Source organism: Neolamprologus brichardi, chromosome 6 (genome assembly GCF_056152115.1).
Source record: "Neolamprologus brichardi isolate AB-2024 chromosome 6, ASM5615211v1, whole genome shotgun sequence".
Classification (NCBI taxonomy): domain Eukaryota; kingdom Metazoa; phylum Chordata; class Actinopteri; order Cichliformes; family Cichlidae; genus Neolamprologus; species Neolamprologus brichardi.
In genome coordinates, this window is record NC_142109.1 from 27273638 (window position 1) to 27292020 (window position 18383).

An 18383-nucleotide genomic window follows, 5' to 3' on the forward strand; every position below is an offset into this window, starting at 1 on the left:
GTTGGGATGTATTTTCATTTAGATTTCTTTTTTTATTTCATGCTGAATTAGATATTTTAAAAGCGCCAAATCACAAAGTCTCCTCCCTGTTTGTACTGTAAGGTCAAAACCCTACAGTACTACAGAGAACCCCAACAATCAAATGATTCCCCTCTGAGCAAGCACGAGGCGACTGTGGGGAAGAAAAACTCCCTTTAACAGGAAGAAACTTCCAACGGAACCGGGCTCAGAAGGGACGGCCATCCGCTGCGACCGGTTGGGGGGATGGAAATCAAAAAAGGAGACGAGATGGCGTGAACTACAGTTGTTAGAATTTGGATTTGAGGGCCAATTTAAAAATCAGGGCTCGCAAAATCGCTAGCCCGACGTCCCGGGGCTAGTGATGTCTCCGGTCGGGCGACCAAAATCTATCTCAGCCCTGCCCGATGAGCTATCATATAGCCCGACGGGCGGGGCTGAGATAGATTTTGGTTGCCCAACCGGAGACATCGCTAGCCCCGGGACGTGTTATGGTTTAAATTTTGATTTGGTGCTAAAATTCTGCCTCAAGATGTTAAAAGAAGCAGGGCAGTGGGGGAAAGCCAGCATGGTGATTTTAATCATCGTTGGCTTTAATGCACCACCTAAAGGGCTTTCGCAGAGCTTTTCCCACCGCTGAAAAGAACCTGGAAATTTTGGATTTCTTTGGAGGACTGGGGATGACTCCCAGGCTGATTTTTAGATGCCTTATCACAGCCTCATCAAAAGATGAATTACTTTCCATCGCAGCATGTAAGACACGTTCTGGGGAGCCAAACTCCCTGATGAGGGATTTGGCTATTTTCTTCATGAACTGTTTCTGGTCATTGATGAGACTCGTGGTGGACTCTGTGCTGCTGAGTTCAGGCTTGATCAGGTCTCTCAGACGGTTGATGGCCATGTCTAGTTCTGCTGACAGAGACACAGAATGTTTGGTCTTAGATTTAGATTTTATAAGAACGCTCGCGAAGAGGAAGAAGGCGAGGTCATCAGACGTTTTCTCAACCTCGGAAGATGGCACTGACACAGAACCGTTGTATGACATTTTAGAGGAAACCATGAGAGAACCTGAAACACCTGCAGAGCATTTTTCTGGATGCTCTGCAGGTGCAATGCCAGATTTTGGCCTTGGAGGTGAAATTTGTGATGCCAGAGAGCATTTTTCTGGAGAAATGCTCCCAGATTTTGGTCTTGGAGGGGACTTATCAGATGCCAGAGAGCATTTTTCTGGAGAAATGCTCCAAGATTTTGGCATTGGAGGGGACTTATCAGATGCCAGAGAGCATTTCTCCAGAGAAATCCCAGATTTTGGTCTTGGAGGGGACATATTAGATGCCAGAGAGCATTTTTCTGGAGAAATGCTCCCAGGTTTTGGCGTTGGAGGTGATGGTACAGATTCCTCACCACTGCTCGCTGAATTTGTTTCCTGCTTTGGGGTCTGTGTTCTTTTAATAAAGTTTCGGATGTCATTCACAGCCTCAGACACCTTGTCCATTTGAATCACGTGATCTTTGTCTTCGTTGTCCAGCCAGAGTAAAAGCTTCTGTAGAAACCTTTCTACTGTGTCTTCTACGAGGACATAGAAGACTTCAGCAGAATAGGGACGCTTTGAGCCTTGTGTTTGTCGTGGAGTCCTGGAGATGACGGTGTCTGAGAGGGATCTACCCATTAGAGGTTCGGGGATTTCATACATTCGATCCGTCATCAGTAGATCAAACACTTTTGCCGTTAAGTCCACAGTAAAGTCTCTGGTTGCCCCACTATTTCTAAAGTTTTCCAAGGTTTTTTCAATGGAGAGCTCTTCTTTCTTAGTTAGTTTGTCAAACAACCGATTAACGTGGGATCTAATGGCGCCAAAGTCGAGTGGAGAAAAACGAATGTACCGTAGAAGCATATTTTGGGAACGGGCTTGATTTGCGCTCTTGGGACGAGGACTATGAGGCTCTGACCCTGAGAGGCTGACAGCTATGCTTTCATCGGAGGGCACCGTGTCACTCTTCGGCTGCTTGCAAACGTTTTTTAGACAAACAAAATATTTCCTGTTTGTCTTTATTTCTTGTCTCAGCTCGTTTTTCATCTTTTCAAATTGTTTTTTCGCAAACATGGAAAAGCGATGTTTGCGTGCTTTGAGGCCGGAGTGAGAGGTGGACGGCACACATTTGGAAAAGAAGTCTCTCACCTTGTTGATAATGAATCCTGCATTAAAGGCAGGTTTGGGTAAGCTACAGCTGTCACAGAGCTCTTCACTGCTTGAATCCAGGTTTCCAAGTATCTCATTTACAATGTCAGCTGCAACCTGTTCTACTGGGGTTGCAGCTCGGATACTGTGGCTCTCTGCGGTGGGTTTTATTTCGCCTTGTTCTGTTAGAGCTGATTGGTCTGGGAGCTCAATTTCTTTCTCCTCATCATCTGAACCTTTATCTCCTTCTGTCATCTCTCCATCTGAGCTCCTTGATGACAGAATCACAGAAATCTCTGTGATTGCTGATTGCACTGACACCTTTGAATCCGTGCTTTCTGAACCGGAATCAGACCCCCTTGACACGCACCGGCAGCGCAGCTTAAGTACGTGCCTTTTAAGGCACGAGGCAGCGTGGCAAACCATGCGGCGCAGCTTTTTAATATTACTCAATTTGCCGCTAACATAAACGGCGGGGTCTTGCGGCAAATCAGGGCTTTCTGCGATCAGGGCAATTGTTGAGCTGACCTTTTCGGAGATCTCTTCCTCAACCATCCGTGTCAGCTTGTCAGCGCTCTCATGTCGCTGTTCCGGGACGTTAAGAGCGCTGGCGATGGCGGCTGAGATCGAGTCTCCGAGGGACGGGCTTATTTTCCCCGCACCTAAAGGCTCCGGATCTTCCTTCGACATGTGATCCTGAATAACAGGAAGGTTTATTTCAAGGATTCTGACAGAGGCGATCTGAATGATTTCAGAAATCATATCAGCGAGCACCGCTTGGACGCCCGAGTCGCACGTGCCATTTTCTATCTCGCTCCACTGAACTTCAGAGAGCCTTTCAAAGCACCGGTTGATTGGTGGCATAATCTGTTCTGGTGTGACCACGAATGAAGTTTCGTCTTTGCTGGGTGGTGCCATTGTTGTGTCGCAACTGTGATTTTCTAGATTTAAGTGAATAGTGTGCGAGTTTTCTTGCTTTAGAGAACGCCGACTGCTGAACATTTGCAAACAGATGAGCTGTGACGTTTCTGTGTGAGAGCCCCTACTTAAGGGTTTCCCTGCCTGTGACGTGGCTGACAGATCAAAGCAAAAGAACGTGAGTCACAGAGAACGCACGTGCAGACTCGGCCCCTGGCGCGCGCTCACAGCTGCGCAGCAGCAGATTTGAATGACGCCTCGTGACCTTCCATATCCCAGGATTCATTGCGAGTCAAAGGTTGAAGAAAAATGGCGGAAGTGAAGCGGTCCAGAAATAAAGTCTTCAACGTTTTGTTTTTTTTCGTTTTTTTTTTAACTTTATTTAACAAACAATGAGTATACAACATACGAACAGATGAAGTATACAAAACAACAGAACATGAACACAAAAAGCCAGGGGTAAAAGAAAAAGGTAACAATTATAAGAATACACGCAAAAATTCACATACATATATTGTTTTGAGAGCCTTTTTGTTGGTGGAGTCTGATATTGATTGAATGTACATTTCCACATCCTTAAAAAAATGACAGAAATATGGTGTTTTGTTAGTAAACTTACATTTATGGATAAAAAATTTAGCTAAAAGTATTAACAAATTTATCATAAAAAAACATTTATCATACTTCTTGGGGAACTTAAAGAAACAGAATAAAACATTTTCCCATCGTAAAGAAAACTCCCTTAAAATATGGACAATAACAAACCTGCTAAATTCCTTCCAGAATCTCTGTGTAAAAGAACAGTACCAAAAAAGATGTGTCACAGTTTCTGGATGATCCCCACAGAAAGTACAATTAGTATTTATGTCCCTTTTAAATTTTACCATGTAGTGACTGGCTGGATAACATTTATGTAGAATTTTAAATGAGACTTCTTTCACCTTATTTACAATCAAATATTTGTGGGGGATCATCCAGACTGTCTTCCACTTGATATCTGGAACATATCGGTTCCAATAAGATATTATATATGGGAGAGAGACGATATCTTCTTGGAATAAACTACGTATTCTCTTATTGCTGTTACCAAGTTCCTGTGAAAAGCAGATTTTTCCTATTGGTGACTCAGCTGGATCAGGGAGAGTGACTGAGGTAGATATTGAGCTGTCAGTGTTTTTATATAACATTAAAGTCCCTGAGGGTATGGCACCAAGCACCATTAAGAATTCCTGAACACTGATTGGAAAATTATATAGTGCAATAAAGTCGTTGTAAGTAAGTAGTTGTCCCTCTTTATTAACCAGCTGAGCCACCAATAAGATCCCATTTTGGACCCAAGTTTCCAGGAAAAGTGATTTATTTTTATATAAAATATCTCTGTTGTTCCAGATAAGGTATTTGTGAGGTGAGAACTTGTGTTTATAAATGAGGGTCCACGCTAAGAGGACCTGCTTATGGAAGGATGAAAGCTTTACAGGAAGTTTCTCAACATTGTAATTACAATTTAAAATAAAATTAAAGCCACCAAAACGAGAGAAAATATGATATGGTATAAAGTTCCAGATAGAGGTAGGGTTTTTAAGAAAATGTTTAGCCCAATTAATTTTGAAAGTGTTATTTAAAGTAGAAAAGTCTAAGACGTTAAGCCCACCTGATTCGTACTTATTCATCACAACAGTTTTTCTAATATAATGCGTACGGTTTTTCCATATAAAATCAAAGAGCATACGGTCAATATCTTTACTAATTTTCTTATCCAGATGTAAGGAGAGAGCAGCATATGTTAATCTGGATATCCCTTTAGCTTTAGTAATTAACACTCTACCTTTCAACGACAAGTCCCTTTGCAGCCACTGGTTGAACTTTTTTAGGGTTTTCTGTATAATTGGAGTGAAATAAAGTCTTCAACGTAAGCGCAGTACGGTGTACATTTCAGGACATCGTCAGGTCTCAGAACACGAGCTATGAGACAGAGAGAAAATCTTCCTGCAGGTGGCGCTGTTGTCATGTCCCACCAATGACTGTAGTGACAGCTGCAGTCAAGGAGAAACTTGCGTATCTCTGTTCGGGAATAGCAGATAGAGCGTAGGCTCTGAGAGGAGGGCCGGCGTTTACGCTACGAAAACACGACCGAGTGTTTTAACCTGACAGCCTGAGGCGTTCTTCAGTAAACTGGACTACCCGACAGAAGGACCCGAGGCCCCGCTGTACTGTTTCGGTAAGTTAAATGTGTTTGTAAGCTACTCCGTAACTACCGTCCTTAGCTAGCTCCTGAGACCTAGCTAGCTAAGATGTCAGGGTTCGTTTAGCTAATCTGTGCAGGTAGAAGAAATCAAGAGAAACGCTCCGGGCTGCTCAGTCACTAATTACTGTTACTGTACTTTTATTACAAGTATTATACTGTAAAAGCAACAGGCTGCACCCTGCTGCAGCTCCTGTGCAGAGCTGAATATTAAAGATGTGCAAACAACAGCATGTTTTCAGTCTCTTGCCACATCTGTAAAGACAGTAACAATTTTTTAAAAGCTTGTACTTCAGTAACTCCTCATTAATCAGGAACTATGGATTAAAGTACTGTAGTGTACTGTAATACTGAAAAAATGTAAGAGAAGAACTTCAGATCCTGAGTGTGTGAGGACAGAAGAATCAGCTTTATTTCAATATTGAGGGATAAAATTTATATGTGAGTTTGATGGTTCTGTTGTCTTTGTGATTACAGGAGCTGCCCTCAGATTCAGACCTCAGCACCACCCAGTGACAGCAGACGGATCATCCAACATGTTCACATGTTAACTGCAAAATGAACTGATGGAAACAGTACAAAGGTTAGAGTACCACATGTGCTGTAGTGAAAGCTGCAGCTTTATTGATAAAGTTAAAGACAAAAAAACAAAAGGATTAATCACTCATGTAACTGTGTCACTATATATCAACATTAACAGGACCTCAGTTTGTATCTCAGACCTTCCGTTTTAAACACTTGATGTACTCAGCTGCATGAAGAGCATATGAGATTTTCTCTAACACAATTAAATAAAAGCTGATGAAGGTCAAAGGTCATCACTTGTATGTTGAACTACAAACTTGTCATCTGGAGTTCTTTCACAGTTTTTTACACATAGTGTGTTATTTACCATAAAGTGATTCAGAGTTATTCATACCAGAGTAACCAGAGAGGATCACATATTTTTAAATATATAACTTTCTACTGAATATCATATCTTTATGTAAAAGTCTGGAGCCTCTGGGGAGTATCCGAGTATTTATAACATTACACAAACCAAAGGTCTCATCACAGTGTTGATGAAATGCTGGGTTTATCCATCTCCTGGGGCGGGCCTACGGAGAAGTGCTGAAGATTTCCCTGTGAGGGAGCTGCTGGTGAAGATCATGAGTCCTGCTTGATCACTGCCATGAGCTTCAGTCTTCCTGGTGTTTCTTAAATGATGCCTCTTACAGCGGGTCAACAGAACCTCTGGCACAGGACAGCTGTGGTGAAAGAAAGGGAAGAAGTTTCTCCAAACCTCTGGACCCAGAAACCCAGCTTGGTCCTGATGGTCTCCCTCACTAGTTTCTCTCCAGGGTGAATGTAGCTGTTGATATAATATGGACTCTATTATTAAATGAAAAGAACAAATTAGACTACACTACTGAAACCTGCTGCTGTTTTTAAAGTCTCCATGTTACCAGGCTGTAGAGATTTAAACAGTTTTAGATCCATTACACTCACAGTCTTATGTTAAAATCTCAAAGGACAGCATTATATTTTTGATATTAACAGTAACTCTGGGCCTCTGTGGAGTGTGCAGCTGATCTCATCGCTGTCTAAAAATGGATAAAAAAAACATAAGAGTTGAAGACTATTAAGAGTAGCAGGTGTGTAGCATCGCTAACTAGCTAGCAACAAGCCTCCAACACAGTGCGTATGCTAGCGGCTAAGCTAACTAACGAATTAACAACAGAGTGATTTTAGAACTATAAGATGATGAGCTGTGTGTCCTTTTTATAACAGTGACGTGGTTGTATTTACCTTAATTAAACGAGTCGTCAGTCGCGGTAAACCAGCAAAAACACTCGAGCAGCCGGGCTACGTAAAAAGTGTAGGGGGCGTGTTTGCGGTCACGTCCAGCGGGTGTGTGGGCGGGAGCGTTACACAGTCGCTCCACCTCAAGTCACTACTGCGCAGACTCTGGACTCTGAAACCTTTATTTAAACATCAGTACAATACAAAATGGAATTAAACAGTACCACGATAAAGGTGTTGTACTTACAAAAGAATTGTATGCATAGATAAAAAAAAAATACAAGAACAGTATTCAGAAACAACAATATAAATATGCGAGGGGGAAAGTAACTGATCAAGCCAAAGAATAAAGTGATTGAAAGATCTTGATTTTTTCACAAACACCAATCAAGCGGGGTATTTTGGCTTCATTTTTGCACTAAGGTAGGAGGCGGGGTCGCGTCGTCCATGTTTTCTACAGTCAATGGTTAGGACCATCGTGTCTCAACATGCTAGCAATTGACAATTAATACACCGCTGCTTTTGCAAATGTATATTGAATTATTTTATTCTGCTGTTAGACCAGGAATCAAAAATGGAGACCTCAACGTCAGCGTCTTCTGCCCAAGCAAAGAGTAAGTGCAATATTATGGCTTGTTATTTCAACTTCTTAAAGATCTAAGTGTGTTTAAATGTTTACATTTAAAAAATCTATTATAAAGTGACACTACAGCTTTGTTAATTACAAAAACAGTGAATATTACTTTTACCAAAAAGAAATGTAAAAAACTCATTTTATACAAAATTATTTATTAATTTCACAATCAACAGAACCTATGATCTCCATCATTGGGGACAGCTACATCTGCCGTGGGGAAGCACGAGCGAGGGAGACCATCGGGACCAACCTAGGTCTGGATGCGCAGGTCCAGTGGTTTGGCAAAACCTGATCCCTTTTCTCTTCCAATGCCTTCGAGGAAGAGTGATACCTGATGTCCTGTTGATCTACTGCGGTGGAAATGACCTTGGCAATGTCAAAAGCGTCAGGCTTGTGGCTGCAATCAAGCAGGACTTGCGTGATCTCCACCAGTTCCCGCAGATGAAAATTATTTTCTCTGCCATCACCCAGCGATGCCAGTGGAGGCGCGTTAATCCAAAGAAGGTGGACAAGGCTCGACGCTTTGTAAACAGTGTGATGACTGCTTTTATTCTGTCTGTTTGTGGTTGTATTGTACATCAACCACAGATGAAGCATAGAAATCCTGACCAGTTTTTGCATGATGGAGTTCATTTCACCCCTTTGGGAAATGATGTATTTTTAAATAATATTTCCTTGTGTCTGAAAGACCAAATCCAGTAGGGTGATGCTGGCTTTGGACTTTCCACTAACCTTTTGGCAGCAAAATCTGAATCAGGAATTTTATTCTTTATGCTGTTTTTTTCCTTTAAACTCGTTTGTTAATTTTTCTTTAAATGCCAGAGGAGCCAACACACTTTTCAGTGATTTCACAATTATTCCCCCTGTTCTTTCTTTTGCTGTCATTCTCTTTTAAATTTGTTACTGCTGAATGTTCTTGTAATAAATATTTTTTTAAATCATCTCTGACATGCATGATTTTTTATTTATTTATTTATTTTTTTGTGTCCCGTTTGGATCTTTAGCATCAGAATTGTTGTCTTAAGGCCAAGAAAGATGCCAAGCGGATTTATTTTACCAAGTGGATCATCATGGCCTTGCCATATTGGTCCATTTGATTGACCTTTATTATAATTATGTATTTATTTTATTTTCGGTTGCTACAAACGGGACAGACATGACTGGGGGATAGGACAGGGAGAAAGAATGAAAGAAAGAGAGGGAGAGAAAGAAAACCAGAGGGGAGAAGAGACGGTGAGAAAGGGGGGAAGAAAGAAAGAAAAACAAACAAAACATCTGGATCACCTGTATGGAGAAAAAAAAACAGAAGAGAAAGCAAACAAAAAAAGAGCAACATAATAAAAACAGCACCATCACAATAAACTAGCTAGCAGTAGATAACAATAGATACTAAGTATTAAACGATATTGTGCAGCACGCAAGATCGACAGCGCACAATGTGCTTTGATGCAGCAGCCAAGAAAGGTGTAGTTTGTGTCTGTGAACACCTGTGTGGATCAGCACGCTTGTATTCCAAAGGTTTCTCCATGTAACGATCTGCTAGGGAGTGTGGGGAGCCATAGCCCCGCCCCCCAGGGCATGAAGCAGGTATGGAGGAGATCCAGGCCCCAGACATCCAGAGGCCCCAGAGTACGAGGACCCGAGGAGGACCACCAAAGGGGGGGGAACCGTGCCACCCTCCTGGGAAGAGCTGAGTAGAGCCCCAAACGAGAGGTCACCCAGCAGCTACGGAGCAGAGGCCAGAGGGGGTTGCAGTGGCGTGCTCGCCGGCTCTGACGGCAGCCAGCTGTGCCAGAGAGGACCGAGCTTCAGGCCCAGAGGCCAGAGGGCACCCCACGCCCCGGAAGGGGCCCAGCCGGGCCACAGGCGCCAGGCCCCGCCAATTGGCCACCAGGAGTGAGCCGGTACATACATGAGCGCCCAGCCCCAGTCGACAAGAACCACCAACACACCAACGTCTGAGGGCATCAGCCACCGGCAGGGAGTGTGGTGAGGGGAGATAGGCCTCCATACTTTGGAGGGCCTGAGATGTTCCCAGAGAGGCGGAGCCTAAGACCCAACCTGACATATAGACACAGACGAACAGGCGCATGCAGACACAAACATGCATTCCCACCCCCAATACTCGACACTCACCCAACGTGTAGACAGACACAAATAGACACTGCACAGACAGTCGCACTCCCCAAACATACTCTATATCCCAGGTCCAGGTAGCCCCGCCCCCAGAGGGGCAAGCCGCACCTAGACCCAGGAGATGTAACCCTTCTCTCTGCGGTGGAGGCAAGCGGACCGCCTCCTTATCTGCAGTAGCAGGGAGGGCCTGAAACCTCCCTACGCCCGCTCATATGTAGTGTTGCTGTGTGCTGTTCTAAAGTGCATTTAAAACACAGGAGAGCATGACATGCATGATTTTGATTTAATATTGCATTTTACATTCAGCAAATTTTCAGACTGTTTAGAAACACCGTTGCTTTTCATTACACTGTTTTATTGAATGCTGTTAAAGACAACATGCAAGAAAATTCCATCTACACCTTTCATCAAATAAAAGAGAAGCTGCAGTCTACGATTAACAACTTTAGAACTTAAATACATGGCACTTTATGCTAGGAAAGAGAAATAACAGTAAAAGCTGCATGTAAGTTCTATCATTAGCAGGATAACAATTTTAAGAGAAGCCAACTATATGTATATTGAGACAGTGACTGTTGTCCTCAACATATTACTGTTCCATGAGGTTGCATGTTTCTCTTAAGAAACACAATGTGGTGTTTTAGCCTTTGTATTTTTGAAATTCATTGTTATTCTATTAATTACTAAAGAATGACATAATACCAACACCAAAGGAAAACTTCTTTCCAGAGTCCAGCTTTCCTCGGATGTTCCAGCCAGTCTCACCTCTCATGTGACGAGCACCAGTTTATAAGACACTGCTGTCAGACTGGAGCCATCACTGGTTCCTGATACAGCCGCTAAAATCCCACCCTGGAGACGGAAAAACACGGGAATAAGCAGCGCAGTGAAACATGGGAGACGGCTGCTTCTCCTGGTGGAGAGCAGCCAGAGGGAGAATGTGATCTGTGTGGAAGTTCATGTTCCAGCAGAAGAACTGTGACTCCAACACACTCCTGACTTTAGTGCTTCATGTGTTTGTTGTGTGTCTGCAGTCAGCTTGAGCTACATGAACATGAGCTGACGGTGTGAGCAGGTACCCACCTGTCTGCTGTCACCTGTGTCAGTGTAAAGGACCACTTCATCCACAGGAGCTGTGGAAACACAAAGTTCATGGAAGCTTCAGGTTAGACATGTGACACCTGCTCTGTCCACGTCTTCATGATACTCTGCAGTGTCAGGAGTAACTAGTTACTACTGTAATCAGTTACAGTTGGTCAATGTTGGAGCTGAGTAAATGTAGGAAACAGCTGTGTGTGTCTCTTGTTGCAGCTTGTTTAAAGACAGCCGGCTCATCACAGCTGGATCAGCTGGAACACATGTGACAGGAAATGACCTCCGAGCAGCAGACAGGTGACTCTCACCTGGCAGCACCTTCACACTTTCAGCTTCAAAGGATTTTTGGCTCATTTGTTGCGTCTGTCAGAACCAGGTGGACCTGAAACTCGCCTCAGAGTCGGTCCAGTGAAAATACTCGGATTACTTCTTACATTTGTAGTAACTAATAATCTGTCATGTGTTGGCGGTCTGCTCACAGCTGCTTCTGTGCTGGAGGACCGCTGTGGTTTGGTGGTTTGGTCATGGGGGGGTTGTTGCTGGACTTCCTCCATAAACATGTTTCACACTTTGATCTTCACGTCTCAGAACAAGATTACAAATATGAAAAGAAATATTCAAGAACACAAACCTCTGCCTGCAGCTTGTAGGAGTTTCAACTTGTCTTGGACAGGATGCTTCCTCTTCATGATGATGACGATGATGATGATGATGAGGGTAGCACTCAGGACACAGATTATAATGAGGATGTTATCTGTCAAACAGGAAATCAGATGTCAGCAAACACAGTGAACATGTTTAAAAATCACAGTTGGAAATAATCTCACAGTTTCTTGGTTGAGTCGAGCTGTTGGTGTCGTTGTCGTCTGTGTCTCCACAGGTGGTTCTCACGTGGACAGGAAGAGTTTTATCCTCTGCAGGGTTTGCAGCCACACATCTGTAAGAGGAGCTGAAGTCCTGTTTGTGCACAGTGAGAGGCAGAGAGAGCGCAGAGCTGCTATGGTTCAGCATCTGCTCGTCTTTAAACCACAGCAGTGTGGTCTCTCTGTCCACCAAACACAGTAAGGAGCAGCTCTCAGAGCTCACACTCACTTTCTTCACTGCAGGAGTCGGTACAGAGTGTGGGGACGAAAGTTGATGGAGAACAAAAATGAACATCAGAAAAATGTTTTTAACTTTCAGGACAGCAGAGCTCTGGTTATTGCTGCTTTAATGCAGTCAGTGAACATTTATATGAAACTGCTCATTTCAACTGTCTGAAAACAAACCACGGGAGAGACAGCAGACTGCCAAACCACCATTACATCCATTTGAATCTCATTATAAAGGTTTATGAGGGATTTCTCAGGTTTCCTGTCAAACTAGCATCTCCACAGAAGTAGTAATTATTCATAATTTTATTATAAATCAGGATTTAAAATCCAGGCTATAAATGTTTCATTCAACCTTCACGTCTCTGCAAAGATATGAAGTCGTGCATTTTTCTCAGGAAGTGACTGAACTGCAAACAAACATGCAGCTACAGCTCAGCATGTTTGTTTGAGCTCATCTCAAAGCTGTGAAGGTGAGTTTGATGTTTCTGACAAATCCCTTTCATGAAGAAGTCTCAGCTGTACGATGAAGCTGAACGACACCATCACTGATATGAAACTTCAGGAAGCTGCTGAGGACAAACAGCCTGAGTCAGACTTAAGGAGGTTGATAGTTTTCACAGGTTTATGAAACAGGATGTTGGGAGTTTGTGAGGATCTAAAGATGCCAACGTGTGGTTTCCTTCACCTCAGGCAGGTCATTGAGCAGCAGCATCTTCAGCTTCAGTGCTCCATCAGTCTGATCCATTTATTTGGACATTTTAAAGGTTTCCTATTCCACAGACTCACAGCAGGAAACACAAAGACATGATTCTGTGTGTGGGTGCGTTCCCATAACTACATGACTGTCATTGGTTTCTACGACACAGGCAGCAGCTGTGCGATCTACTGTACAATATAAAGCACCTTGAGGCGACTGTTGTTGTGATTTGGCGCTGTATAAATAAAATTGAATTGAATCGTGCTGTCATATTTGTGATCTGATTTCAAAACAAACTGCTGAAGATTTTCTCTTATTTTGGAAGGATGTTCTGTTTGGCCTTACAGAAAACTGTACACATCTAAAAAAGAAGTCTGATAAAGTATATATAATTGAGCTGATTATTATTATGGCCAGGTTTTATACACAGAAGTGTAAGTTCAGAGGCACTAACTCTGATTATTTCCTTTAAAAATGAATTCAAACAGTGCAGTCAATGAAAGAACCTGCATTAGGTTCAACCTCTTTCTGTAGTCTGTTATCGCCCCCTAGTGGTCAAACAATCCTGACGTACACTGCTCTTTGTATATAATTAATTGATTTGACTTATTTATGTTTAATGTATCTCTCTCTCCTTTTCTCCACGAAGCATTTTCAAAATTCATGAGTATCACTAAAAATAGCAAAACATTTATATCATTCATCAACTTTTATTTAATTTTAGTTTACATAAATTCATGTTGGCAATAAAAGAGCGGGGGCAGAAGGGTCTACAGGTCAATGAAACTGACGATGCTTTTACTGCTTTGTGCTTGTTTTCATGTTACTCCACAAGGTCAGTGAAAGAACAAAGGTGCTAACCCCTGGACCAAAAGCAAATGGTCCAAGTGGGCGAGGTGCTGATTTTCAGATGGCAGGTCTACATCTAGAAGCAAAATGAGCACAAACACCAACAACCAAAGTGAAGCATTAAGACAAAACTGTCCAACAGGATCCACACATTCTACCACAAATACATGCAAGACAACTAAATTGGTCCACAAATAGATGTAAACTGACTAAACTACGACACAAATCAGACAAAAACAGATGCAACATGATCACAAACAGACACGTTGGCTACATGTTGATGCAAAATGACTGAAATCACACGTGCAACACTTTCTACATATTTGACAACAGAAGAAAAACACAAACAAAGTTGGAATGTATTTTCATTTAGATTTCTTTTTTTATTTCATGCCGAATTAGATATTTTAAAAGTGCCAAATCACAAAGTCTCCTCCCTGTTTGTACTGTAAGGTCAAAACCCTACAGTACTACAGAGAACCCCAACAATCAAATGATTCCCCTCTGAGCAAGCATGAGGCGACTGTGGGGAAGAAAAACTCCCTTTAACAGGAAGAAACTTCCAACGGAACCGGGCTCAGAAGGGACGGCCATCCGCTGCGACCGGTTGGGGGGATGGAAATCAAAAAGGAGACGAGATGGCGTGAACTACAGTTGTTAGAATTTGGATTTGAGGGCCAATCTAAAAATCAGGGCTCGCAAAATCGCTAGCCCGACGTCCCGGGGCTAGTGATGTCTCCGGTCGGGTGACCAAAATCTATCTCAGCCCTGCCCGATGAGCTATCATATAGCCCGATGAGCTATCATATAGCCCGATGAGCTATCACATAGCCCGATGAGCTATCATATAGCCCGATGAGCTATCATATACCCTGATGGGTGGGGCTGAGATAGATTTTGGTTGCCCGACCGGAGACATCGCTAGCCCCGGGACGTGTTATGGTTTAAATTTTGATTTGGTGCTAAAATTCTGCCTCAAGATGTTAAAAGAAGCAGGGCAGTGGGGGAGAGCCAGCATGGTGATTTTAATCATCATTGGCTTTAATGCACCACCTAAAGGGCTTTCGCAGAGCTTTTCCCACCGCTGAAAAGAACCTGGAAATTTTGGTTTTCTTTGGAGGACTGGTGATGACTCCCAGGCTGATTTTTAGATGCCTTATCACAGCCTCATCAAAAGATGAATTACTTTCCATCGCAGCATGTAAGACACGTTCTGGGGAGCCAAACTCCCTGATGAGGGATTTGGCTATTTTCTTCATGAACTGTTTCTGGTCATTGATGAGACTCGTGGTGGACTCTGTGCTGCTGAGTTCAGGCTTGATCAGGTCTCTCAGACGGTTGATGGCCATGTCTAGTTCTGCTGACAGAGACACAGAATGTTTGGTCTTAGATTTAGATTTTATAAGAACGCTCGCGAAGAGGAAGAAGGCGAGGTCATCAGACGTTTTCTCAACCTCGGAAGATGGCACTGACACAGAACCGTTGTATGACATTTTAGAGGAAACCATGAGAGAACCTGAAACACCTGGAGAGCATTTTTCTGGATGCTCTGCAGGTGCAATGCCAGATTTTGGCGTTGCAGGTGAAATTTGTGATGCCAGAGAGCATTTTTCTGGAGAAATGCTCCCAGATTTTGGTCTTGGAGGGGACTTATCAGATGCCAAAGAGCATTTTTCTGGAGAAATGCTCCCAGATTTTGGTCTTGGAGGGGACATATCAGATGCCAGAGAGCATTTTTCTGGAGAAATGCTCCCAGATTTTGGTCTTGGAGGGGACTTATCAGATGCCAGAGAGCATTTCTCCAGAGAAATCCCAGATTTTGGTCTTGGAGGGGACATATTAGATGCCAGAGAGCATTTTTCTGGAGAAATGCTCCCAGATTTTGGTCTTGGAGGGGACATATTAGATGCCAGAGAGCATTTTTCTGGAGAAATGCTCCCAGGTTTTGGCGTTGGAGGTGATGGTACAGATTCCTCACCACTGCTCGCTGAATTTGTTTCCTGCTTTGGGGTCTGTGTTCTTTTAATAAAGTTTCGGATGTCATTCACAGCCTCAGACACCTTGTCCATTTGAATCACGTGATCTTTGTCTTCGTTGTCCAGCCAGAGTAAAAGCTTCTGTAGAAACCTTTCTACTGTGTCTTCTACGAGGACATAGAAGACTTCAGCAGAATAGGGACGCTTTGAGCCTTGTGTTTGTCGTGGAGTCCTGGAGATGACGGTGTCTGAGAGGGATCTACCCATTAGAGGTTCGGGGATTTCATACATTCGATCCGTCATCAGTAGATCAAACACTTTTGCCGTTAAGTCCACAGTAAAGTCTCTGGTTGCCCCACTATTTCTAAAGTTTTCCAAGGTTTTTTCAATGGAGAGCTCTTCTTTCTTAGTTAGTTTGTCAAACAACCGATTAACGTGGGATCTAATGGCGCCAAAGTCGAGTGGAGAAAAACGAATGTACCGTAGAAGCATATTTTGGGAACGGGCTTGATTTGCGCTCTTGGGACGAGGACTATGAGGCTCTGACCCTGAGAGGCTGACAGCTATGCTTTCATCGGAGGGCACCGTGTCACTCTTGGGCTGCTTGCAAACGTTTTTTAGACAAACAAAATATTTCCTGTTTGTCTTTATTTCTTGTCTCAGCTCGTTTTTCATCTTTTCAAATTGTTTTTTCGCAAACATGGAAAAGCGATGTTTGCGTGCTTTGAGGCCGGAGTGAGAGGTGGACGGCACACATTTGGAAAAGAAGTCTCTCACCTTGTTGATAATGAATCCTGCATTAAAGGCAGGTTTGGGTAAGCTACAGCTGTCACAGAGCTCTTCACTGCTTGAATCCAGGTTTCCAAGTATCTCATTTACAATGTCAGCTGCAACCTGTTCTACTGGGGTTGCAGCTCGGATACTGTGGCTCTCTGCAGTGGGTTTTATTTCGCCTTGTTCTGTTAGAGCTGATTGGTCTGGGAGCTCAATTTCTTTCTCCTCATCATCTGAACCTTTATCTCCTTCTGTCATCTCTCCATCTGAGCTCCTTGATGACAGAATCACAGAAATCTCTGTGATTGCTGATTGCACTGACACCTTTGAATCCGTGCTTTCTGAACCGGAATCAGACCCCCTTGACACGCACCGGCAGCGCAGCTTAAGTGCGTGCCTTTTAAGGCACGAGGCAGCGTGGCAAACCATGCGGCGCAGCTTTTTAATATTACTCAATTTGCCGCTAACATAAACGGCGGGGTCTTGCGGCAAATCAGGGCTTTCTGCGATCAGGGCAATTGTTGAGCTGACCTTTTCGGAGATCTCTTCCTCAACCATCCGTGTCAGCTCGTCAGCGCTCTCATGTCGCTGTTCCGGGACGTTAAGAACGCTGGCGATGGCGGCTGAGATCGAGTCTCCGAGGGACGGGCTTATTTTCCCCGCACCTAAAGGCTCCGGATCTTCCTTCGACATGTGATCCTGAATAACAGGAAGGTTTATTTCAAGGATTCTGACAGAGGCGATCTGAATGATTTCAGAAATCATATCAGCGAGCACCGCTTGGACGCCCGAGTCGCACGTGCCATTTTCTATCTCGCTCCACTGAACTTCAGAGAGCCTTTCAAAGCACCGGTTGATTGGTGGCATAATCTGTTCTGGTGTGACCACGAATGAAGTTTCGTCTTTGCTGGGTGGTGCCATTGTTGTGTCGCAACTGTGATTTTCTAGATTTAAGTGAATAGTGTGCGAGTTTTCTTGCTTTAGAGAACGCCGACTGTTGAACATTTGCAAACAGATGAGCTGTGACGTTTCTGTGTGAGAGCCCCTATTTAAGGGTTTCCCTGCCTGTGACGTGGCTGACAGATCAAAGCAAAAGAACGTGAGTCACAGAGAACGCACGCGCAGACGCGTCGATAGAAGCCCCTGGCGCGCGCTCACAGCTGCTGATTTGAGCAGTATACACACACACACACAGACTTGAAACGTCAAGGCAAATATCCGGAGCTGTTAGTGCTTCGTTTGCGCTGATTTGTGCTAGTAAAATGATCATTTGTGCTGCTACGGTTTCCGAGATATAACGATTTTAATTGTTACGGCCTGTGCTGTATAACAGCAGTGTCTGTGAGTGTCAGCAGCTGTGGAGTTTGCACTGTTATAGAAGACTTCCACTTTTTTAGGCTTGCTGCATATTTAGTTTAGTAAACCAGTTTATTCAGCGGAAAGGTCAGAAACGGACACAAAGTAGGCTAAAAAATGTTCCTGTGGGAAACTGTCAGTTACATGTGACGTGATTCATGTATACCTAAATTATTATTTTTTTACATATCCAGTTTGTCTCTATGATTTTGTTTTTCATTTTAAATGTTCATTATTATTAATGTAGCTGTTTCAGAAAAATAAAGTTTTTGCTTTTGCATTAATTTCAAGTGTTATTTTGAGTGGTTTTTGATATATTGCCACCTACACTGTAAAATATAACTTGTTGTTTCAACTTAAAAATATCAGGTAAAGGGCTGCCTTAAAATTTTAAGTTAAGTCAAGAAATAGAGTTTGTTCTTGTAACACAACCAAATGTTATGTTGATGAAAAATCACGTCGTCTAAACTTTTGTCTTAGTTTAGTTGACTGAGATTTGTTAGTCAGTTCAACTCCTTTAATTGTCATTTTTACTTGGGAAAACCCTTTCAGCTAAATTAAAATAATCTATTGTTTAAACTCTTGTCCTAGTTCAGTTGACTTGGGTTTTTTAGTTAATTCAAATACTTT

General features: G+C 43.0%; 2 protein-coding genes across 2 annotated transcripts; both read right to left on the reverse strand.

Annotated features, from left to right (window-relative positions):
• Nucleotides 1–452: 452 nt before the first annotated feature.
• On the reverse strand, nt 453–17541 carry LOC148102578 (uncharacterized). Its single transcript, XM_087842651.1, has 2 exons — nt 14688–17541; nt 453–3283 (listed from the first exon to the last, which is right to left on the reverse strand). The coding sequence occupies exons 1-2, from the start codon at nt 17400–17402 to the stop codon at nt 596–598; spliced, it is 5403 nt and encodes a 1800-aa protein (XP_087698777.1). The 5' UTR covers nt 17403–17541; the 3' UTR covers nt 453–595.
• LOC148102579 (uncharacterized) lies at nt 10560–12165 on the reverse strand. Its single transcript, XM_087841954.1, has 4 exons — nt 11835–12165; nt 11639–11761; nt 10996–11045; nt 10560–10764 (listed from the first exon to the last, which is right to left on the reverse strand). Exons 1-4 carry the CDS (start codon nt 12163–12165, stop codon nt 10681–10683), a joined length of 588 nt encoding a protein of 195 aa, XP_087698080.1. The 3' UTR covers nt 10560–10680.
• Nucleotides 17542–18383: the final 842 nt, after the last annotated feature.

Bases quoted from the DNA above. Each gene is read 5' to 3' on its own strand.
- LOC148102579 (XM_087841954.1), bottom strand. From the start codon at position 12,165: ATGTTCATTTTTGTTCTCCATCAACTTTCGTCCCCACACTCTGTACCG. The intron at 11,762-11,834 runs GTGAGATTATTT...CCTGTTTGACAG, and splicing joins CTCGACTCAACCAAGAAACT to ATAACATCCTCATTATAATC. The intron at 10,765-10,995 runs GTGGGTACCTGC...TTCCGTCTCCAG, and splicing joins ACACAGGTGACAGCAGACAG to GGTGGGATTTTAGCGGCTGT.
- LOC148102578 (XM_087842651.1), bottom strand. From the start codon at position 17,402: ATGTTCAACAGTCGGCGTTCTCTAAAGCAAGAAAACTCGCACACTATT. The intron at 3,284-14,687 runs GCCAATGATGAT...ACGTTCTTTTGC, and splicing joins CCTTTAGGTGGTGCATTAAA to TTTGATCTGTCAGCCACGTC.